This window comes from Mchenga conophoros, linkage group LG11 (assembly GCF_057382185.1).
Source record: "Mchenga conophoros isolate Kocher_MC1m ecotype Shallow Benthic linkage group LG11, M_conophoros_male_GT1.1, whole genome shotgun sequence".
Taxonomy (NCBI): Eukaryota; Metazoa; Chordata; class Actinopteri; order Cichliformes; family Cichlidae; genus Mchenga; species Mchenga conophoros.
This window is the reverse complement of record NC_140536.1, coordinates 27,341,767-27,358,853: the sequence shown is the minus strand read 5'-3', so window position 1 is coordinate 27,358,853 and position 17,087 is coordinate 27,341,767. Positions and strand designations below refer to the sequence as shown.

The 17,087-nt window shown below is 39.7% G+C and overlaps 2 protein-coding genes across 5 annotated transcripts in view; both read right to left on the bottom strand.

Annotated features, from left to right (window-relative positions):
* Positions 1-1,964: 1,964 nt before the first annotated feature.
* On the bottom strand, positions 1,965-10,271 carry il6r (interleukin 6 receptor). 3 transcript variants are annotated; one of them, XM_085292093.1, is made up of 11 exons: positions 9,975-10,271; positions 7,266-7,898; positions 6,117-6,240; positions 5,544-5,722; positions 5,272-5,441; positions 4,997-5,141; positions 4,104-4,276; positions 3,866-4,004; positions 2,850-2,888; positions 2,366-2,471; positions 1,965-2,226 (listed from the first exon to the last, which is right to left on the bottom strand). In XM_085292093.1, the coding sequence occupies exons 1-11, from the start codon at positions 10,180-10,182 to the stop codon at positions 1,965-1,967; spliced, it is 2,178 nt and encodes a 725-aa protein (XP_085148219.1). In that variant the 5' UTR covers positions 10,183-10,271. The 3 variants fall into 3 exon arrangements, with proteins under 3 accessions (XP_085148219.1, XP_085148218.1, XP_085148220.1); XM_085292092.1 differs by having other exon boundaries at positions 3,866-4,007; positions 9,975-10,269; XM_085292094.1 differs by lacking the exon at positions 2,850-2,888 and having other exon boundaries at positions 3,866-4,007; positions 9,975-10,270.
* Positions 10,272-10,560: 289 nt separating this feature from the next.
* The window catches only part of atp8b2 (ATPase phospholipid transporting 8B2), a 28,311-nt gene continuing 21,784 nt past the window's right edge, over positions 10,561-17,087 (bottom strand). For both annotated transcript variants that reach the window (XM_085292078.1, XM_085292077.1), the window contains 7 exons: positions 16,014-16,237; positions 15,842-15,925; positions 15,213-15,458; positions 13,925-14,063; positions 13,465-13,595; positions 12,067-12,669; positions 10,561-11,925 (listed from right to left, as the gene is read on the bottom strand). In XM_085292078.1, coding sequence (XP_085148204.1) covers positions 11,827-11,925; positions 12,067-12,669; positions 13,465-13,595; positions 13,925-14,063; positions 15,213-15,458; positions 15,842-15,925; positions 16,014-16,237 — 1,526 coding nt within the window. In that variant the 3' untranslated portion in view covers positions 10,561-11,826. The remainder of the gene's footprint in view (positions 11,926-12,066; positions 12,670-13,464; positions 13,596-13,924; positions 14,064-15,212; positions 15,459-15,841; positions 15,926-16,013; positions 16,238-17,087) is intronic.

Here is a 17,087-nt window from a genome sequence, read left to right as displayed (position 1 = left end):
GCAAATCTACAGCGAACCCTGAAGTCACGATAAGCACGAGTCAACCGTTGCTAACACAGTGGTTCGGCAGTAACGGTTGCTATGGAAACGAAGTACCGTACACAATGAACGGCAGTGTCCGCGAGGTGGCGGCATACGTCAATACCACGTTTGAGCCGTTGCTGTGCAAAAAAGTGATTGACTACTAAATAACGATTTAATTCTCTCTCTCGCTTTTGAAATCTGTGATCTATTTGCTTAAATAGGCTGCAGTAAACATGATCTACAAAGGGGTTATATATTAAACGAAGAAATATCCTGCTTTGAAACCATCTTTATTACAATCCATCCAGCCCTTTTTGGCCACGTTACAGAACAGTGACACTATGTATGTATACCTTGCAATTTCTGTTGCCTTCTTGGCCAGATTTCTCTTGAAAAATACTTTTTTTTAAATGTCAGTGACACTTTTTATTTGGAACCCCCTGGAAAACCGATTACATCTTCTATCTTGTGACGACTATTTTTTTCTCCGGCTCAAAACGAGTTAGTATCATTCTTGACAGATCGATATGCTTGACATATTATATACCCATCATTTGGATATGAAGTCACCAAAACTGCCCCACTGCTCCTTGGCCATCTCATTCTCACAATTACGCCTTCACAACATCTTCTGACAGGCAACCGTTTTCATCAACTGTTTATACATTTGTTAAGCACTGTATATGTTGGCATTGCCTACATATTACATATATATATGTAAATATTTATATCTCTTGGCATGTTACTGGGGTTACAGAACCAAATATATGTGGTAAAATGTAAATAAGGATTTGTGGTTGAACAGGATAAAAAACAAAAACGAATCCACACATGTCCTCCTCCTCCTCACTTTATATAAATGTCACACTATTAAGCATTAGTAAGGTATTAGCAAGTGCCTGATTTATCATTTATACATCATTACTCCCCCTTAGTATGCCATTTAGACTTGCTATTAATTAAAAAGTGCTACTAATGTTATTTATTCTTATGTTTTATTGTTGTTTTTGTACTATTTTAACATGTTTAAAAATCTATCTATCTATGCTGGTCTAGAAACATACAGCTTATTCAAAAAGTAGCTCACATTTGTTTATTTGAAAGGTTCCCTTGCATTCTTATAACAGCAGGTGAACCATTTAAAGTCCACCATGTCACTGAAAAACTATACAAAATAAGTTGTTGTTTTTTCACTGTGCAATAACTACAAAAATCAAAAGCATGTTGGGGACTATGACTGTCCCAGTCTAAAATCCCAGGCAAACAGATGAAGTATTTACAAGACCTCAACCACTACTTCTGCAAACCCTGCATACATTATGAACACCCTGAAAGGAAACAATGTGATATATTTGATAACCTTTAGCAATATATACAAAATTCAGACAGGTCAGGTTGCTCAAAAATTGTAAATTATTTGACCTGCATAACACATATTTTAGTTGCTCTGATGCAGGACAGTAAACTCTACATAGCTTCAAACCTGGGACCTTCTTGATACGAGGTGATGGTGCTAACCATCAGACCACCATGCTGTGTGTGTGTTCTCTGACATGCATGGCAGGCTAGGTGGTGATTCTAAATTGGCCGTAGGTGTCAATGGTTGTCTGTCTCTCTGTGTTAGCTCTGAGACACAATGACCACCTGTGCAAGGTGTAGCCTGCCTCTTGGTTGGATGGATGATGTAGGATAGAGAAGGTAAAGGGCAACTCTTTGGACCAGTCACACAAAAAAAGTGTTTAAGAGGTATTTTAGGTATGAGATAAAGTTAGATAGATAAAGACAGATAGAAGCAAAGTCAGAAAGCTGCTTCTGACTTTGCTTCTTAAAGTTCAGTGGAGAACATCGTGCCATCTATAAAACTGGCACGGAACTGGAAAACAGTCCAACAGTATAAGTTGCCACATTTTCTGCCTATAATTCTTCTTTCTGCACAGCTCTCATTCCCTCTGGAGGAAGAAATAACTTGTGTTGTTGAAGTGCTTGGCGTCTGTCATCTCTCTCAAAGGCTTTTGTTCCTCATTTTCTTCACTTTCGTTTTCATCACTTGGTGGGTGCTCTTTGTTGCTCTTTGTAGGGACAAAGGTCACCAAAGCTACTCCTTCTGGGGCAACCGGGACAGAGGGCGAAGGTTGAGATGAGTCATCACAGAGGGTGGTGAAATAAAGACTGTGCAGTTTAGAGATAAATCTGTCCTTGTGCCTGAATGACAATTTAAAAAAAGAAAAAGAAATATGAAAATGAAGGAGCTGACCGTACATCACATCTTAGAAATGACTAATGTTATGTCATAAATCTGCCCTTTTTTGAAGAGATGCATTGAAAGTGCCAATGTCAGTACCCGAAAGTGTAGATGGCCAAAATGACAGACAAGATAGCGAATAAACCAAATATCCACAGCAAATGATGTGGCCACTCTTTAGGTTTTGGTGGAGGTTTTGTGGGATCTGTGGTAAAAAAGAAGGGTAGACTGTGATAAATCTTAACTGAGCAAGACAGCATCCATCTAAATACATCTGAGTGCAACTGAACGTCTGTGTTTGCGTGTAGGTGTGAGGAACCATAACTCCTGAGGCCTGTTTTTGTTGCAAGCCTGAGTTGTTATGATGACATGGTTTCCTGTTAAAACACAGGGGGCAGAGGGGATTTTCAGCACTAACAACATTTAAGAGTTCCCTCTCGTCTTTTGGCTCTCTCGCACACACACGCACACACACACACACACACACACACACACACACACACACACACACACACACACACACACACACACACACACAACGCATAAGTAACTGCAATATTTCACAGTTTGCATGCCAACTCACCATCATCTTGATATTGATCACCTGAACCTGAACCTGAACCTACGGGGTAAATAATATATTTTAAAAACATATTAGTAGGATAATAATAAATGATAAACCTGAGATAACAAGGCAAAGTTGTATAAGGCAATTTTAAAAAAGACTGAAATTGTCCATTTCCTAAAGAACTATGTCAGACTGCAATAAGACATAGTTTAAGTGGTCCCAATAAGCAGACAAGGAGATGTTACAGCAGGGAGGAATAACTCCTGGGGGAAAATTATTCTAAACTGAATTCTGCAAACTTTTCAGGTGTTTATAGCTATGTTAGTTCAGAGTTGCCAAGCAGCAAGACTTGCTTCTTTGGTTGTAAGAAGTTTTGGGTAATTTAGCAGACAAATTCTTTACCAATTAAAAGTCAATATGGCCTAACACTTGCTTTCAAAATAAAAAAGACTATAAATAATCCAACATGATAGTGCCTAATCCAGCAGAATCTTGTTTCTCTCTTTCTCTCTCTCTTTTTTTGGAGGGCTGTTTCTTCCTTATTTTAAAAACGGGCTGAAAGAAGTGACCATTAAAGAGAACAGAGAGTTGGACTGATGTTTAAAAAGAAAGGGTTTTTTCACCACAACGAGGGGAAGTGCACTAATGGTACACGGTCAATATCTTGAACCCCTAAGCCACTGAGAAACTTCTTAATAATAATAATAATAATGGATTGGATTTATATAGCGCTTTTCAAGGCACCCAAAGCGCTTGAAAAGCTATTCATTCACTATTCATTCACTCTCGCATTCACACACTGGTGGTGTAGCCACAGCTGCCCTGGGGCAGACTGACAGAAGCGCCCCTTAAACATCTGTCACAGGATTTAAAGTTTAATTTCATTCAGCACAAATAAAGTCCACTCAGCTACTTCTGTGAAAACTTACACTCTTGTACTGTGCTTTAATTGAGCATATAGAATACTTACTGATAAACTTAAATATACTTATTTATTTTATTTTTAGAGGTGTGTGTGTGTATTTATTTACCCGTTGGGGGGCTCACAGGATAAGGTCTACTCCACTCACTCCACTGACCATCATGTTCTGCCTTATACCTCAGCTGTATCAGGAAGTCAACGTCAGGTGTAGGAGTCACTACGATGGTGTAGGAGCCCTCTCCTTCAAACTGCTGTACCAAGATGGACATATACAGGCAAACGTCTCCATTTACTGACACAACAGAGTGTTCAACTTTTCACAACTAAGTAAAACCTTGTCTACTTACGTTTTCGCTGTGAAAGGAGAGGTTTGTTTCCCCGTATTTGATCTCACAGATGAGTCTAAAATTGTGTGGCTCCTCGAAGTTTGTCGGTAAACTCCAGCACACCGTCATCATCGTCGTCATATCCTGTCTTTCCTCCAACGTCACTGACACGATTGACGGAGGCTGAGGCTTCTCTGAGGGATCAGGGACGAACATGTAAAGGTCTTGTATGTGGAATAATATGACTAGTTTAAAAGATGACGAATTTGTCTGTAATTTACTTGAATATGAAATATTAGTCAGATACATTTCACAATTAAATGTTTTGCAATTAGGAGCATTACAACTTATCCAAAGGTACAATAATAAGTCTTTAAATCATTACTAATGTGTTTAATATAAACCAGAAGACTTTCCTAAAAATGAAAATATGCTTATTTGTTTTCTTCTTGGGAAATTAGCTAGTATTCCTCTTTCATGTCTGTAGAGCAATTGTGAAAATCAATCAGAAGGCATCTTAACTTACAGACGGGCAAGATTAACCGATAAAAACAGAACAAAACAAAACATAGACCACAAAGTGGTTTCACTTTCATGTCTAAACTTCGACTTTAAAGGGAATTTGAAGTATTTAATCTGGGAAGGTGCAACAGGACACTGTTACTCATAAACTTTTTCAACCACTTCATCAACTGGTATCCTGAATGCTGAGCCAATCTGCACATATTCAAGTCATTCATAGAGGAAGAAAAATTGGAGGCTGTATAAATGTACATGAGAGGATGTTTAAGCAAAGTTTTTCATGAGAAAGTCTAATCATATGGCACAGAAACAGAAATACTACCTCGTCATGACTCTGTGTCTAGGATGGATCATTTTTCTGATTTTTTTTTCTTGGGTTTGTGTAAATTTACCTGTCCAGCTCTTAGCATAGGTGGATGGACTCCATTCACTCCATTGTCCATCAAATTCCTCTTTAGCTCTGACTTGTATCAGGTACTCAACACCAGGCATTATATCAGTGATGGTTGCTTGCCGCTGGCCATTAACTGGCAGTACCTGAATACATACATATAAGACAAAAATCTCTGAAACAAAACTGCGTTTTCTGTTTCATGCCAGCGTAATGAACATTGAAAAAAAAAAAATACACACTTAGTAGTTTGACAACAGGTGTCTCAGCACTGACCTGTTCGTTGCCAATTGACGGTTTGACAGGGTTGTATTTAACTTCATAGATCAATTTATAGAAGTTATCTTGCACCTTCCAGGATGTCGGTAAATTCCAGGAGACCGTCAGCCTGTTCTTCTTTCCTTTCTCCTGTCGGACTGACACATTTGACGGAGGGTCTGGTTTTACTGAGGAGTGGGAACAAACACAGTGAGCACAACTTTAAAGCACTTCAGAAGGCCAATACTCAGTCCTGTCATGGACACATGTACTTTGACTTGAGCACTTACAAATTTTTAATGGTGTAAAGTACTTAAGGGGGCTGGTGACATTGCCTGTGATGCTTGTCACACACATGTAGACCAGGTGAGGGGTTCTCCGATCATCCTCAATGTGGTCCAGAGCACACCAACAGCGAGAGAGCCGAGATGAGTATGAGCATGACACTCGCTTGAATTTCTCTCTTGGACTGAGAGAAGGAAAGGAAAAGAACAGTCAGTCACACAAAGATGGACATAAAGGAAAAGAGAAAGTGGCCTACAACAACATTTCTACTACATTAGGCCCATTTACAACTTTCACACTTTTTTCTTTTTCATTTTTGATCTCAAGTAGTTTACTGGAAATAGTATTTATTTATGTAACAGCAATGTTAGCATTTTGACTGCACAAGATTACAGAAGTTTTGCAACATACACCAATATTGATCGAGAACAACCACAGTATGCACATTTTTTTATCCATGGCTTGCACACATCAGTTTTCCTGTATGTATGTAAATACAGGAGCAAAATATTACTTGATGATCCTTTTAAAACACAACACAAAGCACTCATGGGGGACTTCAAGTGCAATGAACGTACTTTTTACTCAGCAAGAGGTAACAACTAGGCTGCTTTATGGCGGCTTTCTGAGGCATTCCTTCACAGCGGATTTTACTACTGGGCGACTTTTTGTAGCAGAACAGACTGGGAGGCTCAGGAGAATCTAAGAGATAAAGAAGACATGTAAACACACTGTTCACCCATCCATTTTTAAAAATCAATTATCTAAATAGGGTCCTCTCAGGCTCTACAGCCCTCAGGTAGTTTGTTATATTGTTGGCCTTCATGACAGCACGATTAGAAAAAGACTGAACTATGTGTTGTTTTAATGGCTGCCAGGAGAAAGCTTCTACTCTCTTAAAAAGATCATGGCAGCATGACTTAGATTTGCAAAGTGGCATGTAAACAAACCAGAAGAATTTGGGAACAATGAACTTTGGACAGACGATAGTCACAACACCACGTTTGGTGATGCATATCAGCAACAGTCTGGCACAACAGTGGAGTGATGATCTGGGCTTGTTATTTAGCCACAGGACCTGGGTGCCTTACAGATATTGAGTCAACCGTGAATACTTCTATGTAAAAAAAAAAGTATTCTAGAGGCAAATGTGAGGCCTTCTGTTTTACAGCCAAATGTTGACCCATACTGGCTCATGCAACAGGACGACGAGCAAGCACAGCAGCAAAGCTATAACATATCTGAAAAAGAAAAGAATGGATGTGTTACAATGGCCCAGTCAAAGTCCCGACCTCAGCCTGACTGGTATGCTGTGATGGGGCTTCAGGAGAGCTGTGCATTAGCAGTTCAGTTCAAATCAATTTTATTTATATAGCACCAAATCACGGCAACAGTTGCCTCAAGGCAAGCTTTACATCGCAAGGTAAAGACCCTAAAACTGCTAAACTGCAAAATATTTTTGGTGTCACTATTTAAAATTTGAAATTTGCCCAAAAACATTTAAAGTCACAGTTCACCCGCTGGTTTGTTTACTGATTGTCTATCAGTGAGTCGTGTGTACAACATCAATCCTGACCCAATGATATACAAGTTCTGAGCTGGATTTAAAAGATGGATTTTAAAGCCATTTGCCTTCCACCTATAGGCTTTTTATTTGAAAATGAAAGCATGGATGGAATTATATAACCTTCCTCCTCCATCACAAAGTCCTCACTATGAGAACTCACCTGCAATGATCACCTTTAAGCTAAACTTTTCTTTGCCTTTGTGATGACAACTGTATTTTCCAGAGTCTTCCATTCTCAGTGAGGCGAGAGTTAGCGTTGTCCCACTCCTCCCAAATTTAATTTCACCCCAGTCCCTGTCTTCTGTCCCCACTGTCATCGTGTTCCACTTCCACTCAGGCATCACTTTTATCCCCCTTGTTACCCGGTTCACTCCTTCCCCCACTTCATCCTCTTCATCCTCCTCATAGTCATCCTCAACATCTGTTTCTCCAGTGGTCCAATGAGATTCGTCCTTCAGCGATCGAGTGGCCCTGGTTGGCTGGACGATGTGAGGAGAAGTTGTGTACCCTGCATCTGAATATATGAGGCTTCTGTTTCCTCCTGCCTCCGTGAAATGAGGGCTGTAGCCCTCACTTACATTCTTCAGAGAACTGTCATCACTTTTGACTGAAACTGCACTGTTTTGTATATCATTTGGAGCGGCTGGTGTCCCGTTCGAAGAACCATCCCTTTTGTTGATGTTTAAGCTGCTTCCCTTCAGACTGATCTTTACACCATCCACCCTCACATGACCGCCACAGGTCAGAAACAGCTTACAGCCCGGCGATAAGACCAACACACCTGGAGGAGGGTCTGCAGAAAAACACACAAACACAGAATCTGTAGAACTAATAAGAACCAGAATCATTTTTGATGTACGTGTGTGTGTGTGTGTGTGTGTGTGTGTGTGTGTGTGTGTGTGTGTGTGTGTGGAATGTTTGTGATTTGATTGTTCATACAGTGTTTTGTACAAAATGTTAGCTTCTCATTATTTTCAGTACTGGTTGTATTTGACTAGGCACAACACAGAGCGACACATTGCATAACCTCCACCCCAACTTCCTCTTTTAACGTGTCTCTCATCTTCATCATTTCTTTTCAGTCTTGTATTATTTCTAACATTCCCCGTAATGTTTCAGATTTTCTGCTCAGACCTCACACAGTCACTTATAACCTGACATGTTTTGGTTTAGTATGACTTGCCTGAACTTGACTGGGTTGAAGTCATAGATTCATTCCCCTTAGTCTTTAGTAAAACAAATCTTTTTGCTCTTGCCCAGTTAACCGTTGTGTCTTTTTAAACATCTGATAAGACTTTATCTGATAAATCTGATAAAATGGAGACTGAAGCTGAAGCTGATAAGGGCCTGATGTAGAATCAACAGCCACTATGTTATATGCTGGTACTGGGTTAGTCCTTCTCTGTTCATACTGACATGATAGCATCACACAGTCGCTATAGAAAGTTATGCTTAATTCAAACTAACTTAAAAATAAAAATAAAACTCGATGTGAAAAAAATAGTTACTAATAAAAGTAGACTTTGAAGAAATTGAAATGAGCTTAAATGATTTTGTAAACTTGGAAAACTAACTAAAATAAAGTAAAATTGGAGAGAAAATATCCTTTTAACATTTGTTAGTTTTGTAAAATTTGTTGTCACAAGTTTCCTAATGAGGCTTTGAATGACTTTTTTTTTTTAAACTTGTTACTTGTTACTTTTAAAAAGCTCTCTCTGTCTCTGGTATATGGTTTCCAGACAACAGTCAATAAAGAAACTAAAACTGACATTGAAACTAATAAAAAAATAAAATTAAAACAAAACATTTTCAGTAAACTGAATTAAAAACAAGAGGTCAAAATAAGATCCACATAAAAACTAAGCTTTCATGCTGTTTATGTCTGATCCTACCATCCACATGTGCAGCAGAAATTGACACATCACAGCAGCCAATATTTTCTGTCCAGTTTTAATGAGCCCTGTCAATTATAGCTTCGCTTTCCTCTTTTTAGCTGACAGATGTGCTGCTGCTATAGCCTATATATTTCAACGTTCAATGTGTTGTGCATTCAGAGACCTATACACCTTCATGCTTCTGTTGTAACTAGTGAATATTTGAGTTGCTGTTTCCTTCCAATCAACCTGAAGCAGTCTGGCCATCCTCCTCTGACCTCCGGCATCAACCAGACATGTTCACCCAGAGAACTGTCGCTCACCTGATATCTTCTCTTATTTGAACCATTCTCTGTTTACCCTATAGACAGATGTGTGGGAAAATCCAGGCAGATTCTGAGATACTCAAATTAACCTTTCAAGAATCACGCCACATTCAAAGTCAGCTACATCATCATCTCACATTCGGATGCTCAGTTTGAACTTCGGCAGATCGTCTTGACCACGTCTACACGCGTAAATCCGCTCAGCTGATAAGACCGGCATACTTGAACAGGTGTACCTAATGAAGTGGCCGATTAATTTTTGTTTGTTTGTTTTTATATGAATTTTCCTGACTCTGTGCCTATAATATTTATAAAATGCAAAGTTTACAACAAAATAAAAAAAAGCTTGTAAAATTAGCTGCCACAACGCGTCATAACATTTCCCAACAGGATAAAAACGCATTTTCCCCGAAAGAACAAAAGCGGAAAGAGCAAGAAAAAAAGCTTACTTTATATATTATCCTGTAATAATACAGTCAACTTCGATGAAGTAAATATTTTTAAACGCTGTGATTTTCAGTTAACTCCAAAACTAGACTCCAAAAAATCCTAAATTACAATAACTTTAACTTTGTCACTAAATTAGCCTAAGTTTTTGTTATTCTTAATAACAAAGAAAACAGATGAAGAAAAAAAATTACATTTAGACAATATGAGAGGAGAGGTTACCTTTTCTGGGACATGTTCCTTCAAAAACTCCGCTGACCGGAGCGAAGAACAGCAAAAGGAGAAAAATCCCCATTTTTACCCAGAGATCCTCCTTCCAGCGGCGGGTCCTCACACCATCGCCGACGGCAGCAACTGTACACTGACCCCACTCAAACGTTTTACACCGTGAAAACAAGACCGAGCTATTTACACCACGAAAACCGCTCATGCAACACCAAAACCCCCTGTGCAGACAGCAAAGTTAAAGGCGGCTCTCTCTGGTTGGCTCAGTCTGCTGTCCATGAGACCCGTTATTGTGAAATCCCTGCGCTCTTCCCCTTGTTCAGCGCCGTTACACAGAGGAAATCCTCCTCAGCATCAAAATAAGCCCCCCCAACCCAGCGAAAGCTGAATATAGCTCTGCTATATTAATATTCATTTATGAAAAATCTCTTAACTTAGAAAGTTCCTTAAAAATATTTTCACATATCCTGTTTTCTTACTGTAGTGTTTTTAGTATACACCATGGCGCACGAAAGGAAAATGGCAAATGTGGCAATACAGACTGAAGCTTTTAATATTTCATATATATATATATACTGGGAGTCATTTCCACCTGAAACTTCGTTTGATGAGTAAATCATTTGCACAGACGCAGCATGTTTCCCTCATGTGAAAGACAAATCAGATTTTTATTCAATATCATTCACATCCACACTTCCACAGAGACCTGCCTCCTGCTAAAACTGTACAGTACATTCATTTAGACCAGATTTTGCAGATCACGTGAGCTGTGTTTCAACTGCCTGTTGCTGACCGTAGTACAGAGAGATGTCCAAGAGCAGGTCAGTGTTCCTTTGGTTACCCTATTTAATGATTATCCAAGTCTGAGGTGCATCAACACTTGGATTAGTGGAGGGGTGGAAAAAATAAAAGAAAAAAGGGGGCGATATCTTGGCTTTGTTAAGGCATGATTGTCCACAAACAACTTCCTTTCTTTAATTCATGAACAAAAATGAATATAAAGCACTTTACTGGAGTATATGTTTACAGTACGGATAAGCACTACTGTTCACAATGACAACAATCATGATTAGGAATTTAACAAATCACTTTTTTTTTTTAAATTTATTTTTCTTCTACCTTTTCTTTTCTGCAGAACTGGCCTAAAGTGAAGTCTTTCCATTCTGTTCTTACGTCTGCGTTACATCAGAGGCACATTAACATGATCTGGCCTTTGTTAGACCAAAAAAAAGGCCTAGCTTTAAATCACACATAAACACATCAATGTGATGCAAAAAAAGCAAATGTGGGAAGAGTTACAGTATAACAAGTAAGAACTAAATAAAACAGACCTTTGGGAGAATACTTTAAATTAAAATACCATTCTCATTGAGAACCTTTGCAGATAATACAGCTTGCACTTCACTGGTTAAAACTGTTATGATTCTGCTTGCTCATTCGTCTCATTACTGAGAGGCGCTGAGTGGCTTAGTTGTGAGTGAGGCTTGTGAAATAAGCAGAAACAATCTTTCAAAGGCTACTTTGACATTTGCTTCTGCACCTGCTTCTGTCCCTCAGTTATGTACTGTAAATCTCAAGCATTCATTAACATAACCACCACACACTGTGCGCTCAAATATCTCACCAGTAAATCTTAATTTATGGCTGAGAAAGTTCATGTCATAAGACGATATGTCGCTTCCTGCAGAGATCCGGATGTAACTGATGCATTTTGAGACACTGTGCGGGTAAAGTTTTTTTTATTTAAATAACAGTCTTTGTGTTCTCTCCAGAAAAGCACACAGTGTGTACAGTTTGTGTGTCTGGTACACGCAGTAAATATAGAATTCATCCATCAGATGTTTACGTTTCACTTAATCTGGTTGTTTTCCTTGGCAATAGAGGTTGGGCCCGGACTGTTGGATGAACTGGCACGAGATGCAATAACCTTCCAACCAAACAGAGCTTCCTGTTGGACAAAGAAAGAAAGGTTATGTTTTAGCTTGGTGTTAGAAGAGTTGCATCACACAGATATAAAAGTGCTAGTGTGTATTGTTGCATTTGTTATATAACTGTTGTGTTACTGCTACATCATAAAACCTCAAATGACCTGCACGGTCCCCAGAGAAAGGGTCCAGCCTCCAGGTGAGTCTCCCCCCTGGGACTTTGCTGCTGTGGGGGTTAAAACGCCAGAACTGGTGGCCTGAGCTGAAACTTGAGACGCAGGAGCTTCTGCATCTGGTGCCAAAGCTGGTAAGGTTTGTGTGACTGAAGCAGGGATCATCTGTGTGTTCTGAGCTGGTGCCGCAACCGTTTCCTCTTCGATCGGTGTTTCTTGAGAGCCGCCCAGAATAGACGAAGAGTTTGAAAGTGGTGGAACCGACACAGAGATGAAACTGGGTGCTGGGCTGCACTCCCCTGAGGTGCTGGGGGGAGTGTGAGTATGCTTCTTCCTGCGGAGCGTGTCAATCCAGCTGGAGCTATGTCTGGAGGCAAAGGATGCCAGGGCCAGAGACGAGAGCCTCATATTTTTCCCTGATGTGATTAGCTCTCCAAAGCCTTCCTGATGGGCGAAGGCATAGCCGGATCTCCTTGAACCACCACGGGCGCCCAGACGGCCCTCTGACACACTGCCGGTACCACGCCAAGCGCTTCCAGTGTTACGACCTGGCGGCTTTCGTCTCTTCTGCCGCACCAGCTGAGTGTAACGAACCTGGAGAACGATGAGACAGGAAATGGGACATCGTTTCAGCTTATAGGAACACGGCTAGTTCACCATAGCCGCACAAATAAGATCATCCAAAAATAAAAATAAAAACCAAAACAAAAAAAATTCCCCCAAAACAAAACAAAAACTCAAACTAATATTTACGCCATTTGACAACAAAATAAAAACGGAAAGTTTCAGTGAAACTTTCAGTTTTAGGACTTCTAAACCATCACATTTTTTCAAACTTTTATGCATCCTGCCTTATTTTTAGTCTTTGTAGTCTTTGCATCTATCCAGCAGTTCATCAAACTATTTCTGCTGCTTTTAAACTCATGTTTTAGGTCATCGAAACCCAGAACATTTTGCACTTAACTCAAAATTAACCTCATCATAAAAAAAATCTGTAATAGTGACTGTTGAGAAACTACATGCAAATCAAAGCAGGAACTTCTTCACAACATCTTGACATCGGCTTCGGTTGGATGCACGGCTAAGCTCAAGACATAACGTCTGATAAAGCCACACACTTATGTTGGATGAATTTACTGAAAGCAAGTCATGACATTAGGGGAAACTGATTAGGTCAATATTTGCAGGGTATTAAAGTGCACTGTGACGGTTAGCAATTAGTCCCGACCACCCCACACAAAGACACACAAAGATAAAATGTTTTTACACATGCAGTTAATCATTGCACAGAGTTCAAACTGACGTTCTAGAAAGACTGTAAAGCATGTTGCAAGGAAGAAGATGGAGACATCAGTGTTAGAAACGCTGTGTTTTTGTGTGTTTTCTCACCGTGTCTGAGAGCTGAGGTTTGAGGTCCAGCTTGAGGAAGCGGAACGCCAAAACTGGAACTATGCATATTGCTGTTGCCAGTGCAATCGTTAACCACACGACTGGCTGCAATAATGTGCTCTGGGCACTACCTGCACTTACAAACAGACAGAGAACAGACAAATGTGTTTTAGACATGTCTTGCTTTTCACTGTGTACACATGATTATTATTATTATCTCCAACAGTAATGCATTTGGTGCAATGAAGTGATATCAGATTATACAAAATCAATCTATTCTCAGTACTGAAACTTACTTGTGTTTAGTTTTTAGACTCACAAAATAGATTTTCATTACAAAAAAGTATGTAAATTATGGATGAAAACAAATCGGTGTTGGCAGAATGATATCGGCTAAGAAGAATTGCAGTATTTGATTTGCTGGTACACATGTGGCTGAGAAATGGGAGCAGGGACGAACCTACAAAGTGGAACTGATTAGGAAAGATCCTGAAGAGGGTCTGACTGTGCAGAGCAAACATGATGATGAAATAGGAGCCCAGAGAGCCCCACACAAACACATGGTTGAACACTGTCCAGAAGCCGGTATCGAGAACAATCTACAAACACAGACATGCAAACAAAACAAAAAGAATAAACCCCCAGAAAACAGCAGATGCTCACAGTTAATATGCCACTCCTGAACAATTAATTGTTATACAACGCTGAGCTTGCCACTTCCCTGCATTTCTTTATATTTTGCTAGTAAAATGGGAAACAGGTGCAGCGGTTTATTGAAATCTGTGCAAATATACATGGAAATACAGGATATAAGCATTAATACACAATTCTAATGAGTTTGAAAATTAATATTGTGTATGACCATCTTTAATCTTCATCTCAGCCTGAGCTCTCTTAGACAAGCTTTCTTGTAATTTCTTTAAGTAGTCTTCAGGAATATTTCTCCAGGATTCTTTAAGTAGAGCCTCAAAGCTCTACTTTGGATCTTGGCTTCCTTTTGTTCTGTTCTCTGTCGACATGATCCCACAATCCTTCAGTAATGTTGAGATCTGAGCTCTGGGGAGGCCAGTCTTTTTAGGTGCACCTTTACTGCATTCCCAGTGTCTTTGGGATCACTGTCATGCTGAAAAATGAAGCTGTTGCCAATCAGATGCTTTCCTGATGATACTGCATGGCGGGTCAAAATCTGATGGGACTTTTCTGTGTTTCACCAATTTTGACAAGTTCTCCAACACCACTGGCTGAAATGCTGCTATAAACCATGACAGAGTCTCCACCGTGTTTTATAGATGACTCACTGTTCTCCGTACGTATTGATGATGATTTCAAACAAAAATTTCACATTTGGATTCATCCTTCCATAAAGCCTGATGCCACTGATTATTTTAGTTCAGTTCATGTGTAATTTGGCACACTTCTTCTTAAGGAAGAGAGAGTTTCTCATCCACTGAGACCACCTTTGATGAACAGTAGATGGCTAAACTGCAGCGCCAGATGCATCTCTATTTCTTCACGATGTTATTTTCAATACAAATGAAAAATAAAAACCTTCTCTGAAAGTGATTAAGTACAAAGACTAGATGAGAAGAAACTGGGAATGTAATTTAAAGAAAAACCTTGCAAGACCAGAAATGACAGAACGTCTGGCTCCTTTGAAGTAAAATATAAAGAAATGAGGGGTGGCTCAACACTTTTGCACAGCACTCTGTGAGGCAGTCGCCTGCTTAAAGCACTCTACAGTTCCTCACCTGTACACTGACCACAATAACCAGGGCTGTCGCTGTGGTGACTGCAAAGGTCTGGTAGTCAGCGAGGGGTACTCCGTTGCTCTGAGTGGCATTGGACAGGACAGCATATGGAACAAAAAACAGCACCACTGATGTGTAGATGCCCTGGGCAATGCAGATGAAGAACTCTCTCTTGTTGAAGAGGAGGTTGAGCTGCCCGGGCTCATACAACTTTGGATATTCCAAACTTCTGTGATCAGGAACATCCTGCATTCATAGAGGAAGTGAGATGCTGCGTTTACTAAAATAACATTATATAGAAACTACAGCCAAAACTTGTGGCTTGGTGTTCTGAGCAAAATGCTAACATCAGCATGTGAAAACAGTTCCATATTTCATGCTAATCCTGAGTACTGTCACCTCAGTTAAAAGGATGTGGTGTTGAACTTGATTGTCTGGGACCTTTTTGTGTCTGTTCTGGTTTTCTCCCACAATGTGTGCAGTATTTTTAGCCACGGTCCAACAGACTCTGGCCAAAAACGTGTCTTATATGCATTTTTAAAAAAATTTTTTTTTTAAAGTTTTATAAAAAACGAAATGTAAAATAAAATCTTATGAGAGCTCAATACAAAGGAATAAATGTGAAAGACCTGGTCAAATATCCCCATGGCCAGCACAGGGAGGGAGGTGTAGACAATGTTGAAGAGTGTGATGAAGTACTGATCGTATACGGTCTACAAAAAAAACACACACACAAACAGAGTTATAATCATGACTGTAACCCTTTACAGTATGCTTTAATCATAACCTCTACTCTCTGACCTGGGCAGAGAAACCACAGAAGAAGCCAAACCAGAAGTGCACCATGGTGAAGGCAAAGTTCTTGTAGAAGAAGTAGCAGAGGAAACGGCACATACGCAGGTATGACCAGCGGCCGTGGACCAGCAGGAGGCGCTGTAGAAAGCGGAACTGGGAAAAGGAGTAGTCACTGGCTAGCACAGCCTGGATGCCCTCCTGACCTGAGATACCAACTCCAATATGAGCACCTGGAAGCGTGCAGATGAAATGAAAAGACAAATTCAAGAGATTTTTTCCCCCCCAGTTTTCTATACAGACAGTGCTGGGAAAAAGGATTTGACCCCTTCCTGATGTCTTAGTTTTTATACATATTTGTCACACTTACACGTTTCAGACGATCAAAGAAATTTTACTTTTACTAGACAACTCTAAATCTTTCATTTTTTTGTGTGTTTTTTGAGCCACTCAGAGGTGGACTTGCTGTGTGTTAATTGTCCTGGTGCATAACCCAAGTGAGCCTGAGCTTCAGGGCACGAACTGATGGCTGGAGGTTCTTCTTCAGTAGAGAGCAGAATTTATGCTTCCATGAATTATAGCAAGTCGTCCTGAAGCAGCAAATCAACCCCAGATCACAGTACAACCACCATGTATGATTATTGGTATGATGTCCTTTTTATGAAAAGCTGTGTTCGTTTTATGCCAAAGGCACTCAAACCTTTAAAAAAGTTCAACTTTTGTCTCACCAGTCCACAGAATATTTTCACAAACATCAAGATGTTTTTGATAATTGATGTTTGTGAAACAAGCCTTTGTGTTCTTTTTGGTCACTAGTGGTTTTTTAACTTTTGAATTCACCCATTGATGCCATTTTTGTTGAATCTCTTTCTTATTGCTGAATCACAAACTCTGATCTTAACTGAAGCAAATGAGGCCTGCAGTCTCATATTGAAATTTCTTTGATCCTCTGAAACATGATGAGTGTGACAAATATGCAAAGAACTAAGAAACCAGAATGGGGCAAACACTTATTTGCCCCAGTGTAGACAATGGTAAAAGTTTCACACTGTTTTTTTCTCAGATGTGTATGATATCAATGAG

Excerpts from the sequence above, each read along its gene's own strand:
- il6r (XM_085292092.1), bottom strand. The coding sequence starts at position 10,182 with ATGAGCGGTTTTCGTGGTGTAAATAGCTCGGTCTTGTTTTCACGGTGT. Across the intron at positions 7,899-9,974 it reads AGGAACATGTCCCAGAAAAG|ACCCTCCTCCAGGTGTGTTG; the intron begins GTAACCTCTCCT and ends GTTTTTCTGCAG. Across the intron at positions 5,142-5,271 it reads CGTCAATTGGCAACGAACAG|GTACTGCCAGTTAATGGCCA; the intron begins GTCAGTGCTGAG and ends GTATGTATTCAG.